This window comes from Podarcis erhardii (genome assembly GCF_964252035.2).
Source record: "Podarcis erhardii genome assembly, chromosome: 6".
In the NCBI taxonomy this organism is placed as follows: Eukaryota; Metazoa; Chordata; class Lepidosauria; order Squamata; family Lacertidae; genus Podarcis; species Podarcis erhardii.
The window spans coordinates 39,876,315-39,897,806 of record NC_138510.1 but is presented as its reverse complement, the minus strand read 5'-3'; the positions used below and the strand labels follow the sequence as shown (position 1 = coordinate 39,897,806).

The 21,492-nt window shown below is 41.9% G+C and overlaps 1 protein-coding gene across 1 annotated transcript in view; it reads right to left on the bottom strand.

Moving 5' to 3' along the window:
• Positions 1–5,967: 5,967 nt before the first annotated feature.
• The window catches only part of CD34 (CD34 molecule), a 39,659-nt gene continuing 24,134 nt past the window's right edge, over positions 5,968–21,492 (bottom strand). The window contains exons 5-8 of the mRNA XM_081865021.1: positions 14,324–14,459; positions 12,124–12,176; positions 8,861–9,025; positions 5,968–8,117 (exon numbers count right to left, since the gene is read on the bottom strand). Coding sequence (XP_081721147.1) covers positions 7,926–8,117; positions 8,861–9,025; positions 12,124–12,176; positions 14,324–14,459 — 546 coding nt within the window. The 3' untranslated portion in view covers positions 5,968–7,925. The remainder of the gene's footprint in view (positions 8,118–8,860; positions 9,026–12,123; positions 12,177–14,323; positions 14,460–21,492) is intronic.

Below are 21,492 nucleotides of genomic sequence, written 5' to 3'. Positions count from 1 at the left end.
AATTTTTCTTGTCTGTATATGTCAGGAAAACATCTTGAATTCAACCATGCACTTTATCATACCACAGATGTGGTTCTAAAGATACAGTTCTTTATAGCTGAGCCAAGCTGTGCAAAGGAAAACAAAATCACATGCTTAAAAAAAAAAAGTCCCCCCACCCTGTCTAGCTTTCTTTATTTCAATATGTAAAGAAAGAAGGGAGGCAGGCAGCAACTTACTGTACAATCTATACTGTACCTTTAAAGAACATTCAAAACACATTCTTTCCCTCAAAGTATTCTGAGCACTGTTGTTTGTTAAGTGTTACTGGGAACTGTAACTCTGTGAGGAGTAAGCTACAGTGCCCAGAATTATTTGAGGATGTGCTTTAAAGGTATACTTTAAAAGTATAGTTTGCACACAGCCTTCACCATGTCTACTCAGAAGTCCTATTGAATTCAATATTGTTTAGTGGGATTACGATTGCAGCTTTAGTACCTCTTTTCCTCAAACTGAACATAAGGACTTTGGTATTCATCATTTCTGGCTCTAATATTGTAATTAGCCTCCCCCCCCCAGGCCAATTGTGCACCACACTATAACAAATAATATTCACTGCCATGACCCTTGAATATAGACGTATGTTTTGTTAACTTTTAGGGCTGCTGTGTCCTCACAACTTCCAGATATGCAGTAAAGTAGCAGTTAAACTAGCAAACAGGCAGCTATTCAAAGGCAAAGGAGCCTCACCAAAGGGGGGGAAAGAACTTGCAGCTCTGTATAAATATTGAGGGAAACTGAAAATAAGGCTGCAATCCTAAGCATGCTTATAGTGAAATCCTAACGCCTGATCTATGTTGCTGGGGTGGGGGTTAGGATCAGGTGGAGGTGACTCTATTGAGATCTTTGGGTTTGTACTTGGCAAGGAGGGCTCTGACTCTGTGGATACTACTGCTAGACCAGCTTGGCAGAATGCTGCCACTTACCAGCATTTGTGATCTGCCAGAATACTAGTGAAGAGAATAAAATTCTTACAGCAAATAAGTATGTGTAGGAGAGACGGACATGGTGAAATGAAAAACTTATCTTTTTGCTATCAGTAACACATACATTTATAAAGTCCTTTAAGGAATTTGAGCTGCATTCGAAGCCACACTTACTAGGGCTAAGTCCCACTGAATTCTAGTGTGGCTTCTGAGTAAACATTAATAGGATTGGAATGCACTTCTGCTTTCAGGGGGGTGGGAAGTAAGATAAAGATAGAATGACATTTGCAGCATAATAAGTTGATCTTATGGAAACACTAGCAACGTGTTTATGCTTTCTTATGAGACTCCCAATGTGTCTGTTCACACCAGCAGGGTGGAGTATTTGTGGCCTGCCAGAAACCACAGCTTCTTAATGTTTTACACTGGAAATGGTCCCTTAAACTGTGTTATTAACAAGATCTCACAGACACAGTTATTCAGTTACACCCAGCTGGGAAAATCCTAATAGCCTTCAATCCCACCAAGAGGAAGGATTATTAAGAGTTTCCAAAGAAGTAATAATAATAAAAAAAAACATTGGTGTTAGGAGTAGAATTTGAGTTAGACACTTGTAATTGGTTTAAAGTCTAAAGCCCTATGCAGGTGTTGGTCATTTATTCCGAACTTTGGCCCAGTCCAGAGGAGTTGTGAATGTGACCATTCCCGGTTTCTCTTTGAAGTTCTAGAGCAGGTCAATGTGTTCACTGACTCGGGTAGAAATCTAATGGGCTAACTTAAATTCTTCAGACAATTCCAATTGTAATTGAATGAAAATGCGCACTGAACTGCCATGTATCACATTTCCCCATAAAAACAAAGGCATTATTTAAAGAAAAAGTTATCTTTGAAATAATGGGTGGTTTATCCATTCTTTGCAAGGTGGGTTCTTGACCAACCTGTAGCTCACAACAACTTGACAACAGAGGAGACAGTAACTCAATTTGGAGCTGACTAGCTGGTCCAGAAAATGAGCAAAATCCCATTGATTTTGGAACCATCAGCCTAGGGAACATGACTGCACACATTTTCACCATGTGTTGTAAGAAACAGTCCTTCAAGAAAGCCATTATTAGCCTCGCAATATTTATCACAATGCATCAGACATAAAATGTACCGTATTTTTCGTCCTATAGGGCGCACCGGCCCATAGGACGCACCTCGTTTTTTTTGGGGGGGGGAATGAATAAAAAAAATTTATTTTCCCCCCCCAGCCCCGGCTGCCGCCCCAAGCCTTGCACACGCCTGCCCGAAGCATGGGGCACCCTTTGGAGGGCTCCACGTGCTTCGGGTGGCAGGCTGCCGCCCCAAGCCTCGCGCGCCCGACAGGAGCTCCTGCCGGGCGCGCAAGGCTTGCAGACACTTGCCCGAAGCACGGGGAGCCCTCCGGAGGGCTCCGCCTGCTTCGGGCGGCAGGCTGCCGCCCCAAGCCTCGCGCGCCTGACGGGAGCTCCTGCCGGGCGCGCCAGGCTTGCAGACACTCGCCCGCAGCACGGGGAGCCCTCCGGAGGGCTCCCTGTGCTTCGGGCAACAGGCTGCCGCCCCAAGCCTCGTGCGCTCAATGGGACCTCCCGCCGGGCACGCAAGGCTTGCGGACACTCGCCGGGGCTGCAGGCTGCTGTCCGCAAGCCTTGTGAGCCCGCGGGAACTCCCGCCAGGCTTGCAAGGCTTGCAGAGAGCTTCCTGAAGCCTGGAGAGCGAGAGGGGTCGGTGCGCACCGATGCCTCTCGCTCTCCAGGCTTCAGCGAAAGCCTGCATTCGCCCCATAGGACGCACACACATTTCCCCTTCATTTTTGGAGGGGAAAAAGTGCGTCCTACGGGGCGAAAAATACGGTAACTTATGAACACTGGCCTATTTAGCTGTGGTTGGCAAGAGACTCATCAAGGACTCTATAGAAATCTTTCTCCCAGCCCATGCTGCTTATAATCCTCAGACTGGAGATGGGATGAATCTCACAGAGTAGCCAGATACAAAAGACAACAAGGACTTCTGCATCACCAGTAGTAGTACAGAGGAGAAATTTCAACATGCACAGAGGAGGAATCCCCTGTCCTCTTTTGCATCTGGCAATCATAGAACCCTATTACCCTGCATTTTTGACCTCTGCCACTTAAATAATTGCACAGCACAGGATAGTGTAGTTCAATGAAACAATTCTCCCTGCAATAGGTGGCATATTATTGTTTCCATGAGGTACTAGGCTCTTGCACTTCTAATAGTAAGAAGCCACCTATAGATCCAAATAAGATGAAGTATTAGATTACTTCCATTACTTTCTTATAGCAGAGAAACTGTTAAGAAATTAGGGAGGGAGAAACTCTTATCACCTTCAGAACTTTCAAAGCAAAAGATTAAAGAGGAATTTCTGCAAGGAAGAAATGCATGTAGATTGATAAGGAAGGAGTAATCGCACCTTCAGTTTTGTTCAAGCCAAGCCTGACTGTGTTTACACACTTGGGGGAAACTTCCTGTAGCTCTGAGCACTACCTTTCCGGACTGGAATTCTCTCATGTTCTGCACCTCTGCTGGAAAAATGCACTGTATTTCCTTTGGGTTCAGACTGTTTGGGAACAGCATTTGTTTTCTTATGTCACCACAGATCAAGCTATATTTATTTTTTTTCTGAGCTGAGAAATTTGCCTGAGGCAGAGCAGAGGTATGTCAAAAGGTTCACTAAAATGAACAGCAAAATTAAGTTCTAGGAAATGAATTTATTTCCTGATTCTTACTGTGTAGGCACAGTCTTAATTTATGACATGTGATAGTTTGTTCAATTGCAACTCCTAAAGGCCTCCAAGAAGAATATCATCTTATATAAAACTACCTGCATTAGTAATGTCGGAAGCTAGCAGGCAGATGCTTCCAGCAGCAAAAACTGGTGGAGGAAGAGGGGAGCTACACCAGCAGAAGAATCTCACCTCTACTCCACTTAAAACTGCAGAGGGAAAAGGAAATGGCTGCCCTCGTGCTGCCCCCAAAAGTTGAGAGCAGGCACAGATTCTCGGCTGGGCTGGGAGTTCCCTGTCAGTCACTGCACTGCTCTCCTCAGGATCCTTTAAACCCAGTGTGTGGAACCTTCCAAGCTCCAGATGTTGCTGAATTCCAACCCTCACAAGACCCAGGAAGCATGGCTGATGGCCAAGGATAATGGGAATTGGAATTCAGTAACATCTGGAAGGTCAAAGGTTCTGAAGAGAAAGGCTTCTCAACATTTAAAGAATCGTGTGTGTGTGTGTGTGTGTGTGTGTGTGTTGTGTGTAGGTTTATGTGCAGAAAACCTGGGAGAAGGGTGCCCTCCCTTTTTCTTCACCTGGAACCTCTGTTGAAGCTGGGTGCTTCCTGGCTTTAGCAGAGATAGTGGGAGGAGTCGCAGCAAAAAAATACCTTCCATTTGGCTTAGACTGTCTCCTTTTACCTGAGTGCCATAGAAAGAAGGTGTACTGTAATAGCTCCTGCACCACTAATGTAATGTGAGAAAGGGAGCCTGACACAACTCAGAGTCCATTCCCATGATTGCTTCAGCCCAGACAGTGCTATACTGATTTTTAGTCACAATGCCATAAGTTAAGGCTAAGATCAAGTGACTACCATCTGGCTCTGGCTCTCAATCTATCCCTACTATCTCAGCATTCTTATTTGTTTTAATCTGTAAAGTGAGAATGAAAATCCTTCTTTTACAGCACAGGTGGGGTAACCTTTTTCAGCTCGAGGGCCTGTGTTCTCTTCTGGTCTGGGGAGAGCTCTGAGGGCCCCATAGAAAGGCCTGGAAGGCTGCAGTTGGGCCTCAGGCCTGAAGTTCCCCACCCCTACTTTACAGACAATGCAAATGTTTTGAATACTTAAAAGTATTACACAAATTCAATTTACTCCTGACACCTTCTATTGTAGCCTTATGGGGGGGGTGACTTCGGGCCTAGATGGGGTCACCTGTCCTTCATTCCTTCACTATCTCATGATTCAGTATAAAACATAATCAAAGCGGCTAAATGCTAAGCATTTCAAATGATATCACTGTTAATCCTTTTGTCAGTTGAGAGACTTGAGAGTGTGCTGGTCTGCAGTCACAAAGCTGCCTTAGGCCACATACACAATAAACCCATTTGCAACACAAAAATGTACCTTTTCTCAATCCGGAATTATTCCTGCTCCTCTTCAACATGCTGCTTTCAATTCAGATTGGTTATAGATCCAGCTGGCCACAAAAGTGGGTGTGGTTAATTGATACACATCTGAAAGCCCTCCCATAGATTAGGTCATTATCCACATGCCCCAGGTGATTGCAGTCTTAATATACACCCACCCACTGTATCAATGTATGTGGAACTAAGTAAGAGGGTTAAGGACTGCTGTCAGCAGGAGAAACTTAATAAAACAGAGGGAAGGCACAGGTTAAGGGAACAGCTACCAGGAAGTGATTCGGTATAGAGAGCAGGTGTGTCAGAGAGAGTTAGGAGTCAAAGAAAGCTTGTTTAAATAAAGTTCTTTGTTTTACAGTACACCTGCCTTAATATAATAAATGTAAAATATCAGTTAATTATTACCTGGGCTGGCTCTACCATTAGGCAGAGCAAGGCAACCACCTCTGGTGACAGATAATGGGGGGTGGCAGTGGCAGTAGCCTACCTGGTTGTTGCTCCTTTAGCTTACTGTAGCGTTCTCCCGAATGAGGGACAGGATGTTAAGCCACTCTGAGAATCTTAGCTCAGTGTGGTAAATAGTGGTCTTCTAACAACTGTTAGTGCCTGCATTCTTTGTGGGAAGCCGTGACTGTTTAAAGTGCTACAGTACTGCTTAAAATGTGTTGTGAAGATGGAGCCTAAGTCACTGGATGGTGGACACATTATCCCTTAACTATTTGGTCCAAGATCCAAGCATCATTCATATTAGAATTTCCTGTATTATCCCTATTGATAATCTGTAAGTTTAAATGTAAAATAATAATGATCATACTGACTGGGTTGGGGGAAGAAAAGGTAATTCATTTCAAAGCCTATTCATATTTTGTACTGTATTGTACAACATACAAAAATAATAATACAGAGTCAACAAAACCCAGAATGGCATTTAACATGGGGGATAGGAATAATAAAGCACAACATAAGGAAACAGCTTCCTAGTATTCTTTTTTTTTTGGGGGGGGGAGGCAAATATATAGAGCAAAACATATAGAAAGAGAGACACCAGATGTGATTAAGGCAAAGATTTACATTTGCAAACATATTCTCATTTGTTTGTTTGGAAACAGGGTTCAAAGCATCCAAACAGTCAGTTTACTTCATTTATAACACAAGTCATATACAAGTTTTCTTAGAATTAAGCCCCATTAAGTTCAATACAGCTTATTTCCACGTAAGACTGCAGGCTTAAGAGAACTGACAGTACAATCAATTTAACTGTAACTGATTTGTCCCATTAATTTCAACAGGACTAGCTTCATTAGGATTGAGGACAATGTTTTTAAGACTTGTTCTGTTCTTTATAGCAGGGGAACCTGTGGCCCTCAAGTGTTGCTGGACTACAATGGTGCAACAATAAAACTGCTAACACATTTGCAAAGCCACACAGGGTCTTGTATGGTTTTAAATTAGATGGGTGACCATGTGTTGAGATTCCTGCATTGCAGGGGGTTAACCCTTGGGATCCCTTACAATTCTATGATTCTATGAAAATCCACAATCCCTGGCTATCAGCCATGCCGACTGGAGCTGATGGGGGCTGGAGCCCAACAGTATCTTGGGGGACACTGTTTAGCCACCCCTGATTCCTAGCCAACATCATTTGCTTTATGTCATTGCTTCTGTTTACATGTTATTCTAGGAATAATGGAGACAGAATCTCCTAGCTAAAATATTTCGCTGACATGAGCAACATTTGTAGTTTTGGGCCAGTTGCCTATGCCAGTTCCTAGCTGAATATGGAACTGCCCTTCAATATTTTAGAATGTTTTTCACCTGAAAAACCATCTAGTTTTCTGCTGAAAGCAAGTCTATTGAAGTGTTTAATGTTGTTTGGTGATTGCCAAATGGTACTTCAGAAGGCTTGTGGGGTCGGCTGCTGAGTTCCTGTCAGTATGTGTTAAGGGCATTGCATCACATAGTAGAAAGGCTGGAGTGAGATGTCTGAGCTGGATCTGGATGTGGGAATGACAAATGGTACCTACCAAAGAAGTAAGAATGTTGGTGGGTTTCCTGAGGTTTGATGCACACAATTTGTTTAACTCTCAGGTTGCCTTTTCAGTGATTTAGTATAGTGACTTGGACCAATAAATACACCTTACATGCATCCAAATGGCAATTTTTTGTATCTTGAAAAAAATTAAATGTGGGTTGAGCTAGGTTGAGGCAAAATACAGCCATGTGTTTGAGCATTCACCGGTTCTCTTGTGTTGAAAAGGGCCATGAGAAAAGGGTCATCATGTGCATCAGTACTCAGAATTGTTGACCTAGGTGGTTAAATGCCTTATTGTTCATTATTTTTATTTATTCTCACTGTGAAAAGATCCTTCCTCCCCCTAATCAGCAGTGGAGCTGAAAATCAAATTCCTAACAATGATAAATCTATTCTAAATTTCTAGAGAAGCACCCCTATCATTTCCCTAGATAGATGGTTGTAAGGGACAGTCACATCTCATTTTGGTCTGAGAGAGAGCAAAAAAAGATACTATGAACAAGCCAAATCCCATTGAAGCAGCTTGCTAACTTCATGTACAAACGAAAGTGTGTACAAACGAAAGCTTGTACACACCCCTAAGTCCTGTGGCAGCTCATTAAAAATGTATGCTTTGGAATGGGATTTTTGAATTCTTTGTAAAAATAAAAGGATAATGATTCCATTTATGGCACCCTTGCACTCTAGCTCCTCTATATTTCCACTCTGGTCTTTCAAGCCATGTTAATAAGACTTTTGGCCATATCCTTTTCACAGTTCAGTATCAGCCACAACATGGGGCTTGGTTGAATGTCCATTTTTTGAGGTTGGTTGACCAGTCCCATTTTCCCGAGCCCCTCCATTGAAGTTTGGTTTATCCTGCAGGTCAGACTGTTCATGAGAGGCCACAGAAACCACAGTGTTGCCATGGCTACCATTTTCTGTGTAATATGGATCTTCTCCCTAAATGGAGGAGGCAATAAATAATAACAAAATGCAGTGTTAGATAAGTGAATCAAGAGGACAACAAATTGGTTTAGATTTCACACCGAAAAGAAACATTTGATCTTTAACTCAGGCATTTCTGCTATTGGGAAAAATATTGCTCCCTCTTGCATTGCCTCCTTCTACAGTTCATTTGCCTTAAAAAAAAAGGGGGTGGTGGTCTTCAGGCTTGTTTATACATGCAAACAAGTATAATACAAATTTCAGCTCTTGGCTTGCTGAGTTTCTGTACCAATATACGAACATCTCAAAATATTAAACTGTAATTACAATTGAATATAACTGGTTAGGGTTAGAAGTTGGATGTTGGCAGCACAATGCAAGCTATAAAGAGGGAACCATAAACAGGAAGGCAACCCATGTATCAAAGAATAACATTATTTCTCATGTCCTTTATTGTCTTTAAACTTTTTTGGTTGAATGGTAGGGGACAACTTTTTTGGAACAACCACACTCCCCCCCCCCCCACCGGTCTAACAAGATGTGTTCATTGATAGAAAATAGCTAACTTGTAGAAAAGCTAGCTCACTAGATCTTTTTCACCATCACTCGCCTCTCTTTAAACTCCTGAAATAGACAGCTAACTACTTGAAATTCTTAGCCAGCAAGCGGTCTCTACAAAAGCTTCCACCATTCTTCCTTTCACACTCCTGCTGAACTTAGAGATCTCTCTACTTGTTTTGCCAGCTATAAGCACTAACCAGCCTCTCTCCCATGGGGCTCCAGCTCTGTCGTTTCATAAGGAAGTATGCAGCCAATCCCAGAAATGCCAGCAGCAAACCAGAGGTGACCAAGGCAATAAGTGTCTTCCGGGAATAGTCCTTGTGACTCGAAATGTCCTCCTGTTTGTGGGGCTTTATCCCTAGCTGAAAAAATACAGAACAGAGCCAAAAATAACATAAACAGGAAGCATATTACATTCAGAGGCTCTCCCATTTACACCCAAAATTCTCAGTTCGGTTTCTTTTTTTCAATTTCAAGTAGGGTTGGGAGGGGAAAGGTGAAACATAAAATTTACAGACACATTTACTATCTCAGTCTCACTGCAAGGAACTTACTTTCACATATAAGATTAAACCATAGCCTAGGTACCGTTTTTGAAAATTCTTCCCTGAAAAAAGGGAAGTATTGATGCAGCCCCTAGTGAAAACCAGTGGAACAGTTCTATGGGGCATCTTAAATTGCTACAACTTTTAATAGAATATTATCCACCCTTGGGTTTATTTTCTTCTTGAAGGAAATTTGTTCAACTGACTACACAGGGGCGGCGGGTGCCATTTCACCTCTTGAGGAGAAACAGGAAGTGCTTCCCTGCCCTGTCCACCCTGCTGCCTCCACCACCAGCACATCAGTGGTGCTCGTACTAGTGCCAATTTTGGGTGAGATGATTCCATTGAGCCCTCACCAGAAATCAGCGCTACTTCTCTGCCAATGGTGGAGGCAGTGGGGCAGGTGGGGCACTCATGGGGATGCCCTTAAAGGGGCTTCCACCACCTGCAGCAGCAGCGGCCTCACCCTGCCTAATACCTGGGCTGCCCTGTGAATACACATGCACAGATTTTTCAAAGTACTTAAAGCGTCAGTCGAGCTTTGAAAACGAGTCCTAGCTTGTGGAGATTTCTCCTAAAATACACATTTTTAAATGCAATTTTACCTGATATACAGATGTTTGGATTCCCTAACACTATACATTTTTGTATGTTGTTTTCACTAATATATTTTTTACATTAGTATGCAGTGCTTTTTTTCTGGGAGTACTCAAGGTTACACAGTACCAGCACATATTTTTTTTCCTTAGAAGAAAAGCACTGGTTAAATGTGTGGCACTTACTGTAACAACTTCATGGTGAGTACCGGCACCTTTTCTCCAGAAGAAAAGCACAGCTAGTATGTGTATTTTTGTGCACATTAGGTGATCAAGAACTGCACTGCAAAACTCAGAGAAGTGTGAATTTTGAAGGATGGTTGTGTTTTGGTTTGCATTTTGTTTTGGAAAAGTGCAAATTGGGTAAGTTTGCCTTTAAATACAGACCAAATAGAATTTCTCCCCTATCAACCAGCATGGAAATCCCATATCACACTGCCCTGATGCTCAGTTTAGCATCCTGTATATTAGCATATGGGAAATGATTCAATTCCCCTTTTCAGTGCTATGAATTGTACCCACAATCAAGTTTTTTTAAATTAATAATAATAATAATAATAATAATAATAATAATAATATTTATACCCCACCCATCTGGCCCAGCTTCCCCAGCCACTCTGGGTGGGACCCTGAAGTGCATAAGACCCTTACGTCTCACATTTTACTACTTCCTGCATCACATCTAATTTTCAGCTATCTCCAAAATTAATTTTTCACCTAGTGGTTTTTCCCTGAGATTTACTGCATGACAGCTGTGGCAGCAATGTGCACATTTAGCTTTTCAGTGCTATTTTTATAGGTGCCTGGAGTCCAGCTTTACAAGCAGAGACCTGCCTCACTAGAGAATAGTGAGGATTAATTAATTAATGTATTATTACACTTTGAAGATGTAAAGTGCCAAAATGTGCAATGAATTACAACTGGAGACCTTTATTAAAACTATAATAGGACTGTAGGTCTAGCAATATAATTGGCCAAACCCCTGCAGCATAAAAACTTGACTGGGCTCAGAAGTGATGACTGCACAAAGGTGACGACTTTATAAAGCCTTCTCAGTGGCTGATCCCAAACTTTGGAACTTCCTTCCCAGAGAAGCTAAATAGGCTCTCTCCTTCTTATATTTCTGCCAGCAAAGTGAAGACTGTTTTATTCCAGTGGGCTTTTGGGAACTGACTGTTTTTAAGGAAAACACTTTTGTTTACTGGATTTTATAGATCTGTTTTCATGTCGTGTTAATTCTATTATAGTTTACTTTTTAACTGTTATCCTTTATGCTTTTAGCTTTTCATGTTTGTTTTAATTTTTGTGCTCTGCCTTAAGGCCTGGTTTTGGGGAAAAGGCTGAATATAAATAATAATAAAGAAGAAGAAACCACTTGTGGCATATCTCTCTCAATATGTTGTTATATGCTCTGTTTAGACAGAACAATGTTGCTCTTCTTCTTTGGCGATCACTCGTAGCTGAGTAAGATTGTCTTCTATAAACACGTTTTGTGAGTCCATAACTGACTGTGGAGGCCAGTTCTGGATCCACACGTCCTTCCACAGAATTTATATAAGCAAATCATATGCAGACATAGTGTGTGTGTGTGTGTGTGTGTGTGTGTGTGTGTGTGAAAGAGTGAGAAATAGATAGGTAGAGTGCTTTTTTCTAAAACAATGTTTAGAGGTACTCAAGAAAATCACCATTTTATAGTTCAAATCAGGAAAAGTAAATACAGTAAATGGACAAAAGTACAAAGACTCACAAAATGTTTAGGAGTATGCATGCCCCCTGCGTCCCCCGTCCCCCCAGAAAAAAGCACTGGAGAGATGGATAGATAGATGGATGTTGGTTAAGATACTTTGAATGCTGAGCCAGTGGCAATGTGCTGTGGCTAGACTTGATGGGGGCAGTGCTTAAAAAGTGGCAGCAGTGACCCACATGTTAGTTCAAAGTAAAAGGATTTAAAGCAGTATCATAACCACTTTAAACAGTCATTGCTTCCCTCCAAGAATCCTGGGAACTGTAGTTTGTTAAGCATGTTGAAAGTGGCTCGGAGACCCCTATTCCCCTCACTGAGCCACAAATTACCAGAGTGGTTTAACAGTCAATCCATCTTTCCATGGAAGTCTGGAAATTGTAGCTCTGTAGAGGGAAAGGGGCTCTCCTAACATCTTAATGAGACAGTTGGACATTCATATGATTTCTACGACAGAGAGTTACTAGCACTCACATATTTTATCCAGATTTTAACATATTTTAGATGTTGCGGTTTCTTATTGTACCTAACTCAGCTTCCCCACATTCTTAATTTATTACCTATCCCTCATTTATTACCTGTTCCAAAAATGCTGCCTTCTGGTGAAGAACCGTTTCTAATGCACTTGGACCTGTTGATTTCAAAACAAACAAAAGTTAGATCCATCACACAATAAAATTTGTGTCCATCTGTTACCTTTCTTTGGTATTCATTGTTGTAAAACTGGAAGAGACTATGAGGACAACAAGCATTTTCGCACACATGCTTATATCACCAAAACATCGCTTGTGCTTTTTATAAGAGCACCTGATTGCTAATGCCAAGGAAACGTGTTTGAATTGTGGATGAGCATTCTGGGCAACACTAAATATTTTATATTATAAAATATATTATAAAAACAGGGTCTGGTTCATAGGCTGAACCTCCAGCCTTATCTGCCTGACTCTCAGGACTTCCCCCAGGCCACACCCCTCATTGGCTTTGCATTGTCCATGGGTGCCTTTGCCTGGCCACAATATATCCTTATTAATAATATAATAATAATTTATTATTTGTACCCTGCCCATCTGGCTGGGTTTCCCCAGCCACTCTGGGCGGCTTCCATAGAAACCAAAAATACACTAAAATATCACACATTAAAAACTTGAACTGTGCTAATGTCTTTTGTTTATCTGGGTGAAGATTGGAGAGAGAGGTGTGTTTGTATAGAATCCTCTGGCTTTTGCATGGCTGGTACAACTGGCCCTGCCTTGGGGCAGAGGGACACAGCCACCTCAGGTGGAAGACACTAACAGGTATGGAGCAGTTACAGGTAGGTAGCCGTGTTGGTCTGCCGTAGTTGAAACAAAATAAAGAAATTTTAAAAATTCCTTCCAGTAGCACCTTTGGAAAGCTTTGGGTTATGGATCAAGGAGAACATACCACTTTATTGCAGTGCCACAAATGCAGCCAGGAAAGTGATAGGTCACACTCAAAGGATGAACGCAAGCAGGGGGAAACATCGTTTTTCTTTTTCTTGGTGTTGTTAGTTGGCTTACATTTTGCAGGTTATGAATTGGTTATCATCTAGCAATGAAGTTGGGGGGTAACTAGAAACAAGCAAACAAAACACTGAACCTGCCAGAGAAAACTTTACTATAGTTGGACAGTCTGGAATCAGAGGCACGGGAGCGGGGCATTGGCTGGGAAAGCCTATTCTCCTTCACCTGAAGAAAGCAGCAAGAGGAGAGGCTTTTATGGCTTTGGGAAGAAGGCATTTGGGCTCTGCCAGGGTCCAAGAGTCCACCCACTTTCTTGCCAAAGTCTAGTAAGTGCTAAGTAGACTTTGGGAAGGAGCCCTCATGCTTCCTTCCCAATGCTGCAGCTGCCCCAGGAGGTGCTTCTGTGGCCCCTGTCCAGTGGCTGGGGGAACTTGGGGTGCCCCAGGATCCAGTCAGAAGCTGTGATGGCTTTAGGAATTCTGGGCTCATCCCAGAAAAATCAGGACACTTGGAGGGTATGTATCCTGTTGCCAGTTTTGAAGTAAATTTCAACTGCCACTTTGGTTGGCTTTTGTACCTCCATCTTGTCATTTGTCTCAGACAGCAAAATGTCTTGGGCCAGACCTTGTGAGTGGAATGTACCCTACAGTACAGAATGTAGCCTACAGTACAGCCTACAGCTCTGCACTCTTTTGGCTCTGGCCTCACCCACCACTGTCATGTGCTCCCTTCAAGGTTGCCCATGATGAAATGTGGCCCTCGGGCTGAAAAAGGTTCCCCATTCCTGTATTATAGCAACTGCAGCAAGAACTGCTTTAAATCTCAGGAGTAAAAATGCCCACCATCTTTTTGGGCGTGGGTACAATTCATAACAAACTTTCAATAAATAACAACTGGAAGGGAAGAAACAACATAAAATTCACAGCCAGATGCCCATCACACACAGCTGTAGATTAGTACTATAGTGTTTGTTTTATGTTTTTCAAGCATGAGATATTGGATGGGATATTCTTGGGACTGTGGAATTCCATACCTTGATTTGGAGGATCTTACCTTTTAAGGAACAGATGATGCATTGAGAACGAACAGTGATTACTGATGAAAGCTAAGATACAATTTTGCTTTCCGTACCCCACCACCCTCCCAAGTGTGAAGTAATGAAAACAGACAAAAGAACTCATTGAAACATAAGTTATCTAACTACAACAAGCCGCTCACTCCCTGACATATATACACAATCTCGGTAAAACCATATCTTGCTCTATACATAAGTTTTACACCAATTTACTCAACTGACCTTTATTTGCTGCCTCAACCAGCAGTATGCAGTTGCGCTTCACTTCTGATTCTGACAGTTTGATATCGCATTGAGATGGGTTTTCTTCACAAACTACATTTGTTAGGTCCATTCCTTTTTGTTTTTTGAACTGGTGCTGCAAAAAGCCAGAAAAGAAAAGTCAAACAAAGAGATGTTAAACAAATGTTCTCTTCAGCATTAGTTTATACTATACCAATATCAATTAGCCAAGTAGGCTGCCACTGGCTTCTGTAGAACTCAAAAGCTTTCCAAAGAAACAGAATACAATGTCAGTGGCAGTTGCCTGTGGACCTCATGAGCAAAGGACTCCATGGGGTGGGTGAACCAGTCCCACAAAGGTCAAGTTCCTTGCTATAACTCACATAGATACAGATTCCCTCGTCTAGTTAATTGGTATAATTTGCCCAAAGTGGCCATTGGAATGTTATATGATGGTGCATTAGTACTGGGGTGTAGATGTTTCATCATGACATTATTAATGGAGAACAGAGCTACAGGGCTTAGGAAAACTAAGCTCTGGACTAAGCTTTGCTTTAGCTGTGCCAATGAAAGCCGTACTTTGCCCTGTGATAGCTACACTGGATGAACAGAATCAGGAGCACAGTTGTTAAACAATAAAAGATAAACTAACAAAAAGAGGGAACATGAACCAAAATATTTATCAACAATTTCACATCTGTACGCATTGCTGGCAAATAAATAATAATAATTTTCCATAAAAGCAATTTTAAAGTTGATGACTTTTATAATCAATATATGCCATTATAATCAAAAACATTTTAATATTACATAGTGACCAAGTGGATCCTACTTAGGATTATTTTCTGTAAGGTTTTAAAGGGAAAGAAGCCAAGGCAGCTCTTATTGTTTTGAAATCATAAGCGCTACCTCCTTTTTCATTGTCACCAGGCAGGAGAAGAGGGAAATAACAAAGAAACACTTGGCCTTCCTGTTTTGGAAATGCCGTATTTCAGATGGCTCTTTCACTGCGGGTTTCACAATGGATAAAATCTTCCCACACAGAGATTGAAATAAGGTGATCCCTCTTCCAAACAATTGTGGCGCTTGAGAGGGAGGAGACTGAGGAGAAAGTTAGGGCCTTGCAGCTTTTTCCTCCTTTTGGTCAATCTGTGCGTCAAACAGGATGGAGCTTCTGGAATTCAGTATATACATGTCATGTGGGTCATGGGTCAGGGCCAGACTCTGGTGAAACAGAGCTAAAAATAAATATTCTGAAGTCACACGAAGTTCTAGAATAGTCAGGTTTGGTGGTTCAGAAGCCTGAGAGTGGGTGTTAAGTATTTCAGTCAAGTGTTATGTTTTCTGTTTTATGTGAATTCAGCCAAGGTAAGCAGTAACAAGCTATTAGTGGTCAGAAATCTAGGGTCCCAACCATGGATCCATTTATGAAACTCTGCAATTCTCAGATGATAGCTCCACGTGTAGGCAGAAAGTTAGAAATGAGTCAGTAAATGTTCCACCAGAAGCTTTTATTTAATTTATATATGGCTAGAGTACATTAAGGGGAAAGGGTCCAGTCGTGGCCGACTCTGGGGTTGCGGCGCTCATCTTGCTTTATTGGCCGAGGGAGCTGGCGTACAGCTTCCGGGTCATGTGGCCAGCATGACTAAGCCGCTTCTGGCGAACCAGAACAGCGCACGGAAACACCGTTTATCTTTCCGCCGGAGCGGTACCTATTTATCTACTTGCACTTTGATGTGCTTTCGAACTGCTAGGTTGGCAGGATCAGGGACCGAGCAATAGGAGCTCACCCCGTTGCAGGGATTCGAACCGCCAACCTTCTGATCAGCAAGTCCTAGGCTCCCTTGTGTGTGTGTGTGTGTGTGTGTGTGTGTGTGTGTGTGTATATATATATATATATATAATGGTATACAGGCAGCAACCATTTTTTGTGTCTCTCTGTGTGTGTGTGGGGGGTCCCTTTTCTGACCCTCATGAGCATTGGCAGAGTTTGCATAAGCATGCCCCTTTCCGCCCTGTTTTCAGGCCACTTTGGGTTGGCGGAGATGAGCATGTGCGTGATTGCTTGTCAATCAGATGCACGTAAAATAGTCAGTGCCTGTAATATGTTTGTGTTTCTCTAACTGCTGTAAGTCACTTGAAGACAAGTCATTTGGTACCAAGCAGCTAACAAGTCTAATAAATAACAGTAGAAATAATAATGAGAGAATGTTGAAAATTCTTTGCGTATGTTTTCTAAGTGATCTTTATGGTTGTATCAAATGGTAGTCCTACTCAGAGCAGAGTTACTCATATTGTTACAAAGGTTACGCGCCACCCTCAATCTTTGTTGAGAGGTACAGTGGTACCTCAGGTTACAAATGCTTTGGGTTATAAACGCTTCAGTTTACAGACTCTGCTAACCTGGAAGTAGTACCTCGGGTTAAGAACTTTACTTCAGGATGAGAACATAAATCGTGCGGTGGTACGGTGGTAGCGGGAGGCCCCATTAGCTAACGTGGTACCTCAGGTTAAGAACAGTTTCAGGTTAAGAACGGACCTCCGGAATGAATTAAGTTCTTAACCAGAGGTACCACTGTAGTAAGATTCCAGGGACTCCAGGGTTGTGTTCCCACTGGGAATTAAGATGTGGATGAGACTGTCGGGTCTTTAAGAAATATGGTTTATTAACACATAATCACAACTTGTGTAGAGAGTACAGAGTTTACAGCATTCACATCTCAGGAGCGGCTGGTCTTTCACAGGAGCTCAGCATTGCATTCAGAGGCTTTCTGAGTGTCACACCTCAGCCTCCCACATGGAGTTCTCACTGCTTCCTGCTTCTCCTTCCCAGAAGTCCCATGCCAAGTAACTCTTCCCCTTCTCTCTGCTCTCCCCCCTCTCTCTGCTATTCCAAGCCTTTGAAGGGTCACAATTTTCCTGCAACCTATGTCATCGCTCAGTGTAAACTTGGCAACCTCCACTGGCAGAGACCCAAGGATTTCTCTATGATGGGCCATCAGCACCTTTTGCCATCTATCCCAGGTGATGCCTTGGTATGGAAATGGAGTTCCGCCTGTTATTTTTTCACTGGATTGGCATCTTCCCTTCAATACAGTGGAATCTTGGGTTGTGGACGTAATCCATGACAGAGGCACGTCCACAACCCGCAGCATTCACATCCTGAAGCGCTGTGTGTGCGCAGGCGCCAGTGCAATTTGGCGCTTCTGCACATGTGTGAAGGGCGAAACCCGGAAGTAACCCATTCTAGTACTTCCAGGTTTCCCGCGGTCCGCAACCCGAAAACACATAACCTGAAGCGGCCGTAACATGAGGTATGACTGTACTCAAAAAATCAGTTAAATCCTACCCCTTTATTACTTTCTAACATTCACAAACTCTAGCAGTTATGGGTGCCCTTGCACCCTCAAACTCTGTAGCCCCAGATCTGTAACAATTTTAATGAGCATTGCTAGCTTAGGTTGATTAATTTCAATAGGTCTACTTCAAGTAAGACTTGGCTGGATACAACCCTTTGTTGTTGTTGTTATGCCCATATTGCAGGTGGGGAGCTGAAGTTGAGTAAGATTGGCTCGCCGGTGGCCACTGAATGAACTAGTGATAGATGCAAAATTTTAATTCAAGACTTCCTGGCTCAGTTGGCTCAGTCTTTTACCCATTATGATATAATAGCCTTTGTGGTTTTCATTATTCTCCTGTCATTTTTTATATATGTAACTTTATTCCCATCATGCCTTCACAGCATGGTTTGGGGCAAATGACTCCTAAGAGAACAACAAACTTAATGCTCCCAAGTGTACATCAGGGAAAACATCTGTTTTTGAAGGGATTATGTCATTTGGCAAATGCTCTTTGCCCATTTTTCCGGTTATCCAGATTTCAATCTCCAACCAAAACATGAGATTGTTAATATTTGCCCATTCTAGAGAGAACTGGAATCCACAACAAAAGATTACAGCATTTTCTTGAGATAAGGTTGGATTCATGGGAAATTTTTATTAGAACTTGGCCTATCAAATTAACTCGAGTTGAACACTCTTGCCGCTGGCTGTTTTATTCTGTTCTATCAACGGTTTACACTGAGCTGAATAGAATTGGTAGCAGCTGCAATTACAATGCCTAGTGGTATTTTCTGTTGATGCATGGTTCAAACACTATCACTCACATGAATAATATTGCTTTGTTTGCACAAGTAATGTAGTTTTTTTGTGTCAAGACCATCTGACTTGGAGTAATCTGTACCACACAAACTTTACCCAAGAGAACCTCGACACATTCCCAACTGGCAGCCAGACCGTCAACTGATTCCTCCCTCAAACAACAGAAATGATACAGCTGAAATAAACAACCTGCCTGGCCTGATAAATTACACTTTATCAGGCTGTGATCATTACAAATTTGATCTTGAATTTTCCAGTGCTATGAAGGTTTAAAGTGCCTGGTCCTCTATAGGACGTCATAATCCCCAGGGGTGCACAAGATTTTCTGGGCTCAGTATGCTGTGGATTAGGTTTTCCATCTCACAAGAGATCACACATTGTTTTGTATGATTTGTTTCTTCTGCATATTTATGCAAATTTGTATTCTCTTTTGCAGGTGAGGGTGGTGGGTCCTCCAAATAATTTGGAGGCCACATACAAGTAATAAGATATCTGACCAACTGATCCAATCTGATCGACATTTAAATCTTTTCCACAACTGTATCTCCATTTTAGAATATAAGCTTAGCTTGTTGAATGTCTGCCTGCAAATCCACTTGTTGCTGTTATAGCCCCCCACCCTCAACTGCATTTCCTTTTAGAAGGGGGAAGACAGGGTGTGGGGGGGACTTCATTTCTTGAGTACAAGTCCTTGCATAGGGCTTTCTCTGACAGGGCTTGTTAGGTGAATCCTGCCCCCTCAGGGTAGCAATCACTCCTCTACCAGGGAATGTGAACAGCAGCTTCAAAATGAACCAGAAAGCTCCTTCAGAATGACCCAGGCAGCCATTCTTCTGTATGAATTTCAAGAAAAACTAGAGTCATGCACACACTCACCTCAAGGAAAAACTCAAAATGACTTCAAAATGAACTAGGAAGTTCCTTCTCCATTGTCTGGAGAAGATGTTTCCTGATTCATTCCATCTGCCCTGAGGCACTCAGCTCTGAATTGTTCTATAGCATGTGCCGATCAATCATAGCTATGGCTTAACTCATTGGCTAAAAAAATCCCCCAAACTGGGAGCAGGCTTGTTTCTCAGAAAGCAGTTGGAGAGAATGGTATGTTTGGCTTTGTAACTGTCATGGTACAAGACTATAGACCTCCAAACTCAGCCCTCTAGATGTTTTGGGACTACAACTCCCACCACCCCAGCTAACAGGACCAGTGGTCAGGGATGATGGGAATTGTAGTCCCAACACATCTGGAGGGCCGAGTTTGGGGATGCCTGCTATAGACTTTGCTTAAAATTGAAAGGTCAAAGTCTAGCTTGGGCATGGGCCCAGTACAGCAAAATACTCCCTCCCCCAACAACATGGTGGTCCTGATCTTTCTCTGGAATCAGACTCCTGCTGATATTCGTTTATAGGACTAGAACTCAGGGTCACCCCAATGGTGCTGACTGGAAAAGGTTCACCCAACATATAATTTAGTAGTCATCACCCACATTTAACCCCAACTTAAAACTTGAGACCCATTTCTCTCTCTCTCTCTCTCTCTCTCTCTCTCTCTCTCTCTCTCGTCACTACATATCTCCATCTTCCCTCTCCACCATGATCTGTCTTCATGCCTCCAGCTTTCTGCTTTACACTCTCTTTCCAACTTCTCCTTAAAATGTAGTTGTGACAAGAGCAAGAGGAGTAAAAATACAAATTATTAGAATCATCGCTGCCACTGTCGTTTTTAACTTGATTTTTTTTTTGTATTTGCAAATTTCATTAAAGAAAACAAATGTAGTTGTGACCTACCTAAATTTTGGTGAAACTGCAAATTATGTAATTAACTTGTGCAACTCAATATCACAAGGCATAGCGATGGCCACTAGTTCAAGCCTGGTCTATATGCAGCTGAATTAAGTGACAGAGTAGCATTTTTCTACTTTAAGTTACAGGGGATTGGTGTATGTGTGTGTCATTTTTTAATGCTTCACCATGTTACAAAGGAACAAAACAGCAAACAAACAAGCAAACAAGCAAACAAACAAACATCTTCTTTAAACAAACACTCCAGCACATCAGGAAAAAAGACTCTAGCCCAGCTGTCTCCCACTTGCTAGATTTCTAATTGAAAGGATCTTTTTAGATAGGCAGGTTCCAAGCCCAAGTATCAGACCAGTTAAAATATATATGCAGCAAACTTCACTATCACTACAAATGGCTTTTTTTTGGGGGGGGGACATTATTTGTCACAGAATACTTTATGCCTGGGAAAATGGAAGTTAAAATAAAACCTAGTCAAACTGTTCCCATAAACATTAGTTTGATAGGTTTGAGGAAAAACACTCCTCTGTAGTGTTTTTCCTTTGCTGTGGAAAGAACTCTTGAAAGAATGTCAGAGTTTCCTCTGTACAGAACAGAGATATAAAGCAGTTTACTGGGAAAGGGCAACAGGAAAACAGAGAAGTACCTCAGTCTATTCTATCTACGCACAACTCAGATGCAGTTATCAGTTTTCTCAGAAATAGCAGCTCAGACTAGCGATGGGCAAATCTGTCACTTTTGGTTTATCTGAATTCCCATTTTTCCATACTTAAGGTCAGTTCTCCACATTACAACATCACTTTGTGAAAAATATTTTTAGAAGTCCTCATGAATCCGTTAGAACTTTAGGACAATTTTTCCCCTACATGCACATTTTTGTATGCAGCTTTGCCTAATATGCACAGTTTTGTGAAACAGTTTCCCATAATAAAATGTATTTGCTTATGCTATTTCCACTAATGCATGCATTTTACCCTAGTAAATGCATTTTTGCACACATGACTTGGTTGGAAAATTTCATTACAAAATTCAGAAGAGTGGGAATTTCAAAGAATGGCTGAGAGCAATGTCAATTTTTATGAATACATTAAATCTGGAACTTTTCCTAATTACATTGATTCTGCATAATATTTATTGATATTGATTAAAATCATTGTTATGCCACAATAACCAGAGATGGCAAGAGCCTGTATTGACTATCGGGGATAA